The sequence below is a fragment of the Poecilia formosa genome, unplaced genomic scaffold (genome assembly GCF_000485575.1).
Source record: "Poecilia formosa unplaced genomic scaffold, Poecilia_formosa-5.1.2 Scaffold165, whole genome shotgun sequence".
NCBI lineage: Eukaryota > Metazoa > Chordata > Actinopteri > Cyprinodontiformes > Poeciliidae > Poecilia > Poecilia formosa.
In genome coordinates this window covers 455,134-462,413 of record NW_006800104.1, presented here as the reverse complement: position 1 = coordinate 462,413, position 7,280 = coordinate 455,134, and the positions used below count along the sequence as shown (strand labels likewise).

At 41.3% G+C, this 7,280-nt stretch overlaps 1 protein-coding gene and 2 long non-coding RNA genes across 3 annotated transcripts in view; 1 reads left to right on the top strand and 2 right to left on the bottom strand.

The window, feature by feature from the left end:
• Nucleotides 1-4,294, top strand: part of LOC103146672 (visinin-like protein 1) — a 21,660-nt gene extending 17,366 nt beyond the window's left edge. Inside the window, exons 3-4 of the mRNA XM_007564678.2 lie at nucleotides 354-569; nucleotides 665-4,294. Coding sequence (XP_007564740.1) covers nucleotides 354-569; nucleotides 665-862 — 414 coding nt within the window. The 3' untranslated portion in view covers nucleotides 863-4,294. The remainder of the gene's footprint in view (nucleotides 1-353; nucleotides 570-664) is intronic.
• The window catches only part of LOC107837668 (uncharacterized), a 13,541-nt gene that overhangs the window by 147 nt on the left and 6,114 nt on the right, over nucleotides 1-7,280 (bottom strand). The window lies entirely within an intron of this gene.
• On the bottom strand, nucleotides 5,213-7,250 carry LOC107837669 (uncharacterized). The gene is made up of 2 exons (XR_001663709.1): nucleotides 6,776-7,250; nucleotides 5,213-6,673 (listed from the first exon to the last, which is right to left on the bottom strand). It is a non-coding gene; the product is annotated as an uncharacterized LOC107837669 (long non-coding RNA).

Here is a 7,280-nt window from a genome sequence, read left to right as displayed (position 1 = left end):
TATATATATATATATATATATATGGGGATGGTTGGGGGATTCTAGTGTGTTATAGTTAATCATAGCAAAAACAATGACAATGTGGCTTAAGCGTTTTTTGCCGGAGATATTTCTGCCAATAACTTCATGTTCTCTTTCTATGTGTCACACACTTGAACTTATTTTTCTGATGTTGAATCAATATATTCCTGCATATAAAGGGTTGTTTTCTGTGTGATAGAATTTGCCATCTAGTAAAGATTTACAGACATCTATGACCAAGACATGTCCGGGCCAAAGACAGCATCAAGGTTCTTCGCAGTGCAATTGTCATAGTTTGTCGTTCTGCTTTTCCCCGTGCTTCCGCTCTCCAGTTTTTCCCGTATGGCGACGCATCAAAATTCGCCCAGCACGCCTTCCGCACATTTGACAAGAACGGCGATGGGACCATCGACTTCAGGGAGTTCATCTGCGCTCTGTCCATCACCTCCAGGGGGAGCTTTGAGCAGAAACTCAACTGGGCCTTCAACATGTACGATCTGGATGGAGACGGAAAGATCACACGCATGGAGATGCTGGAGATCATCGAGGTGTGTGATTGTATGTGGGCGACCTAAAGACCTAAAAAGAAAGCTTAGGATTGCTTCTAAAAAAAAAGCTTCTTCCCTTTTACCCTGTGCTGCAGGCCATCTACAAGATGGTCGGCACGGTGATCATGATGCGCATGAACGAAGACGGGCTGACGCCTCAGCAGCGCGTCGACAAGATCTTCTCCAAGATGGACAAGGACCACAACGACGAGATCACCCTGGAGGAGTTCAAAGAGGCGGCCAAGTCCGACCCTTCCATCGTCTTACTGCTGCAGTGTGACATGCAGAAGTAGAAGGGGAGGGGAAGGGCAAGAAAAGAAGGAAGGGAAGGGAAGAGAGGGTGAACTGAAGCTAGGGAAGTTAGGAGGTTGAGAAAAGACAGGGAGGGATGCGGTCCTACAGGAGGAGGAGGAAGAGGCATTGACGATTGATTGACACCATTCCGTTTATTCCCCACTCTGCTTTACTCTAGATGGGAGGCTTGACAAATTCAGTCAGATGGTCTGTGAAAAGTGGAATTCCCTCCTGCTGCATTTGGTGCATAGCAGAGCAGCATGGTGTTACTCGTGCTTTCACACTGTATTGGACGTGAGATCACAAGGCTGCGGGGTAACAGCAGTGTTGAGATCAGCTATCTGACGGAGAGTGCTATTTTATATTCATGGAATACCAGACATTTCATATTATTATTGCCTTCAGTCCTGGAGACTGGAGGTACAGTAGACACACTGTTTTGGTCAGACCATGGCTGCACTGCTTTAGATTCTTCCCTAGAAAAAGTTCCCAGCTGCTTCCAGGGAGCGTTTTTGTGCCAGATTATGGCTGAGTGTCCACCAGCTAAACACTAGGCTGGCAGCTGATGAAACGTGTCGCCCGGCTGCCTCCAGCAGCGTGGCCAGGCATACTGATGTGCTCCGCAGTCACTTCTTAGCTGCCCCCCACAGCTTTGATAACAAAAATCAATATTTTGTCAAAGGACTTTGTAATCTGGTTAATGCTTAGACTTGTTCCGCTTGTGACGCAACCCGTGCTTTTGTTCTTCAATCTCTCTGATGTATGTCGAATCCTGCAAACCCCGCAGTCTTTCGTCAGTAAAACCACTTGTTTGAGCAACAAGAGGAGGCACTTGACCATCTCGGCGCGGGGATAATCACAGCAGTAATTATAGATCTTATGACAGAATGGTATTTCTGAGAAAGGCCAAACCTGCTACGATGATTCACCGTTGTTTCACATTAAATAGCCGTCTCTCCTCTTCCTCTGCCTGCGTCCTGCTGCTGCCCCGTTTTTTTTCTTTCTTCCTCCCTAAATGTCAGAGAGGAAGCGCTTTGATAATGGGTAAAGGGAGAGGAACTTTGCTCAGATCTACAATCGATGAGAAACGGAGCAAAGGGTTGAAGAGGTAGTTCAGGCGTTGTGTGTCACCTGTGGTAATCTAGATGAAAGAAAAAAACTGGATGGTGTATCTACATATTTGCATTAAACACCCAAAAATACACAGAAACAACTAGTGACCGTTTAGCCAAGATCCACATCAACCTAGAATAGGCAATCTCAGAGTTATATGGTTATACCAGTCTGAGACTACTTTAAAGTTAGCCTTCCTCTGCAGGATTATAGTTTTAGCAATGGCATCAGAGGAAGTAAACAAAGTCGTTCAGTCAGTGTTTGCCACGCTTCCACATATTGAACAATTAAAGTCACAGCAAGAGGGATGTTTAAGACATTTTATTTCTGGCAACAATGTCTTGGTCCTACTCCTCATGGGGTTGTTTACAGAGCATGCAACTTCCAGTTTGCCTCATCGAACTGGTGCATTACGTATGTCACGTCCAAACATTAACGACTGGGTAAAATCAGATCCAACATCTGATTTTAAAACATCAACTGAATCCACACCTGCAGAAAGGAATCGTTTGTCAATAGCCGAGGGTCCAGACCCCTCCAAGTGTCTAAATGTCACTCACCAATGACATTCTGGATGCTGCAGCATCTGGACTGCGACTGATAGGTTGTCCCAGAAAGACACACTTTTGCTCCTAAAGATATATCTGACTCGTCTCATACAGATTCAGTTCTCTTGTTCTAATTGGAAGCGTTCCAATAAGGAGCAGTGCCAGTCTCCCCTAAATAACACAACCAGGCGAGAAGGCATAGCATTCTTTAAAGTTCTTGCTCTACCAACATCATAATAAAACAAAAGCATAAACTTAGCTTGTCCACACAGTTGGAGGCGCAATCACATACATAAAAGACATGGTGAAGTTGAGTTTCATCATACTCCCATACCAGTTATTTTAAAATGCCACAAAGAGTAAAGCAAGTTGACTCGTCCTCATTAGTTTGTCTTGAAGACTGGGAATTATGTTAGCGAGAATGTCCCAGAGATATTGTAGTAAACATTGCGTTTGTGTTCAAAGTAAAGACGATGATCTTCTCCTCCACTGCAGACGCTCCCTCCCTGGTTGTTCAGAAAGAGCCTCTACATGTACATTATTATAATACGAGTGTAATCGTATTTATTAATATAAACAAATATAAGCTGTAAATGTACGGATAGTGTAGACCTGATTTCATTTTACAACACTGCTATTGAGAGAGAAAGAGTGCATCTGTGTGTGTCTGAGTAATACTGAACTGACATCAGAGCTCTGCGTGTGTGTGTGTGTGTGTGTGTGTGTGTATTTAGGGGGTTACTGTTTGAGTGTTCAGTGTTTTGTATTTGTATCATTCGCGTAACAAGAGATGCCTCAGTCTAGTTTCACTTTGTAACAATGTGAATGTGACCTCCACTCTGAAGCACTGAGTATTATTACCCTAACATGTTTGCTTTTGTGATCTGCTGGTATACATGATGTACAATCTGCCCCATGAAACAGCCTACTGTCGCAATTCTACAAGTGCTAAGCCTATACGATGGTTAGCTTGCCCCAAACAGCAGAGCTGACAGTTTGTTATCTAGTTTTGAGGAGATGGAGGTGATAAAGAAGCAATGCTGTGTCACAGTGCCACCTAGTGGTCGGAAGAAAATGGTCACGTCTGGAAGCAGTTGAGATGCTGCATATTCCCTGTTTCAGTACATGATAAACCGCCTTGGAGATCAAAGTGAAAAGCATCCTCCATTACAAGAGATTGTTTTATATAACTAACAGCCATATTTATTCCCCTCAACATTATGGTATGAACAAATAGCATGGTTAATGTTGATCAAATAAAGCCCAATGTGGAAAAAATGTAAAGCTACGTATTTTAAAAAAAAAAAAAAATTAATTGACTTAACATTTTTTATTTTTTTATGAAAAAGGCTGAAAAAAAGAGTCGGACTTATTGGCCAATATTTCAGCATTACCTTCTAATCAAATTAAGAAAAAGCGACTCAGAAATCTGTCAACTAAACTACAACCTCTTTTAATGCTAGGACTGTTTTAAGGTTTTATTGTGGTTTTAGCTGTAACAGGAAGCATCTGTGAACAGCAGCTTCTTACTATCCAAACAGAATAAAATTGTTGGCTTCATGCTTTTAAAAGCGTTTAAGGAGGTTGGACTGAAGCATCTTCAGATGGGTTTTAAATTTGCCTTCTTGGTAAGCTAAAAGTTTACTTAAGACACATTTTATTTCCTGATATTTAGCTAGGTGTGATTTACACCAGGATGCTGTTAGTTGTTTACACAAAAGTTTTCCCACTTTACAATCATTTATAGATCAGTATGCAGTTTTTTTTGTTTTGTTTTGTTTTTTTAAATAACCTCACATTCCTATCAAGTCTTATTCTTCTCTGCTTTGTGTATTTTTTGTGGCAGCACCACATATAGGCCTGGATATAGAACTACAACATTTAGAATTATTATTTCACACACGGGGAAAAAAGACACGTCTAAAAATTATGCTGTGTTTGCGAGGAACTTCTTAAGAACAACATAAGCAAAAATCATTCTAGAAAAGAAAAGCAGTTTTTATGGTTATTAAGTATTTAGATAAATATTTCTTTAAAAATCCTGCAGCTTGATTTATTATCCTACTTAGTTTTCTCTCACTAAAATTCCAAATCCCTGTTTAGATCAGTTGAGTCCAATTACAGCAGAGATGATCAAACCAAAATAGAGTCACATAATCAAATTTTCAAGACAGTTTTGAGTACTGTAGCTGTGTGACAGACACGTATACAAAGATAACCAGAACTTCAAATTTACAGTACAGTTATAAGGGATTTATTAGAAGCAGTCAGTATCTTGCCTGCAGTAGATTACTCTATTTGTGTTGTGCTTCTGTTCAAATCCAGATTAGCTGACCCTGAGGCTAAAGTTAATGGGCTAATCTGAGAGGGGCCAAGACCAAAGCTGACTTTTACCTTCTAGATAAAACTCCACTCTCAAAAACATCAAGGATGTTTATGTGAATGCTTTTTACAAACCTTTAAACTATCAACAGGTTTGCTTTAACCGGTATTCACAAAAAAAAAATTATGATCATTTGTATAGAAAGTGGAGGTTGGAGGCAGTGCACCACCAATAATCTTCCAGGGTGAAACATATACTGAGAACAGAAGATATTATTCATTTCCAGTCAGTATAAAAAATAAATAAAATAGCATCAACTACCGTTGTAATATTTAGCATTTTGTTACTTTACTTTTATATCAGAGTTATTCTGTCTGAAAATGCTAGCAAGAATTAAACATGGCAAGATAACTGATGGCGCATTTTCTTTCACCTCCATTTTCCATTAAATAATCATTGCTACTGTAATTAAGTGTCAAACATGAAGATAGTTTAAAGGCTCTGTTAATATTAAACACATGAACATGACAGTAGAATCAGAGTGTCACTTGAAGCATGAAATAATTGCTGCTTTAGCTTTTGTTTGCCGTTTATACCAGTAAATAAACACCTGCCTGTATTACTTGTTTATATAATTTACATTTGCATTAAATATTATAAGAAATTGATCTGGCAGACAAACTAAGATGAACTCCATGACATAGGTGGTGTTATTATTTGCCCGTCCCTCTGCCTTGCTGCCTCCCTTTGTGCCATTTTGAGTCTCTACATCATTGACACAGACACGGTTAGTCATCCAATTTCACATGTGCCGGTTTGCTGTAAAAAGCTCTGATTGGAACAGATCGGCTCACACAGTAGATCCACAATGTTTCTGTCTTCGCTCTGTTGTGTTGATTAGACTTCATCCACTCTAATTAAGATTCCTGTACACACACCCCCACACAGCTGCAGATCATATGGAGGTTTTTATTTGACGCATGACCCGGTTCAGAATGTTGGTGAGAAAAGTCCATCTCTTATGTGCCAACGATGGGAATGGCATTGACCGACTGTGTGGAGCTCATTGTGAATTGCTGATGTACTTGTTACATGTGATGCGGTTCTAAACAGGCACCTTAACCTCTGTGACATGAATACAAACACAAGTTGTTGTTTTTTTTTACTTTTCTTCTTAACAGGGAATCATGTCCGCTCTGTTGTTCAATATAACTATACTCTTCAACTTCTCTCTATGATGTTTATGTAAATCTGTCTGTGTCCTTTTTACTTTTATTTGGAAATCTTATTAGAGTCCTAGAACAACAACAACAAAAACATTGTAATTATTTTTGTTACATAGAATAAAACATAAATGTCAAGAGTGACGTATGTTTTCCTCTCGTTGAGTGTCGATGCGTCGGAAACCGCTCCGAGGCACGCGCACAAGAACCGACTCAGAGCTAGCATGAGTCACCGCGGCATCGCGTCGCGTGGCGCAGCGCCCCGTGTGGGGAGGGTTTATTCTCCGTCGCGGCTGGCCCGGACGGGTTCGACTCCCGACCTTGGTACCTTTACCGTATGTCTTCTCCCGTCCCTCTACCCTCTTTCTAAAAAGCTATTAGCCGGCTTAAAAACAAGCATGAGTCATCTCAGTGATGATGCCACAGTGCTGCAGTGATGTCACCCCTAAACGCTGTTCCCATGGTAACCGTGATGGAGCCACGAGGCAAGGAGACGAGCCACACAAACCGTGTTTGCTGCACATATATACGTGGAAGCAGAAGGAGCGGTGAGATGTAATGTGGAAGGTAATCATCCCTCCGGTGATGGTTGACTCTCATTAACTAGACAGAAGCGGAGGAGTAACGAAACAGAGAGATGACTCACCAGAAGTGCCTTAATAAATTACTTTAGTTTTATTTATGAAGGTGTAAAAATGAGTATACCTCAAGAAATCCAGCACAGGGCTCAATTATTGCAGCTTCTCCTTTATACAACTTCCCAACCCGCCATTTTTCCCCTCTCTTTTTCCATTGCACATTCCCTAAGCCCTCCATCACGGATCAATAAAAATCTATTTTGAGCCTCGCCGCATCAGGCTTTTCAGCTCAGTGGAAAACCAAACACCACAAAAGCACACACTGTGGCCACAAGCAGACGGAATCCATGAAGCGCCAGAGCAGCAAAAGGGTGCAATGCGTGCAGTGGCCACAGGGGGGCGCTGCATGCTAAATGCGCCCCCTCATCTCTCTACCTGCCTCCTTGTCCACCACCTGCACAACAACTTGTCTGTGACATTTTTAACACAAAAGCTGAAAAAAGGAGACCATGTAAAGGTCAGGTGTTCAATTCCCTCATGTCAGATTCATATTCACATAACAAGCTAAGAGAACAGAGAGAGAAAGATATGAGGATGCTGAACACACAGGAAGTGAATGTTACAGTTAAAAA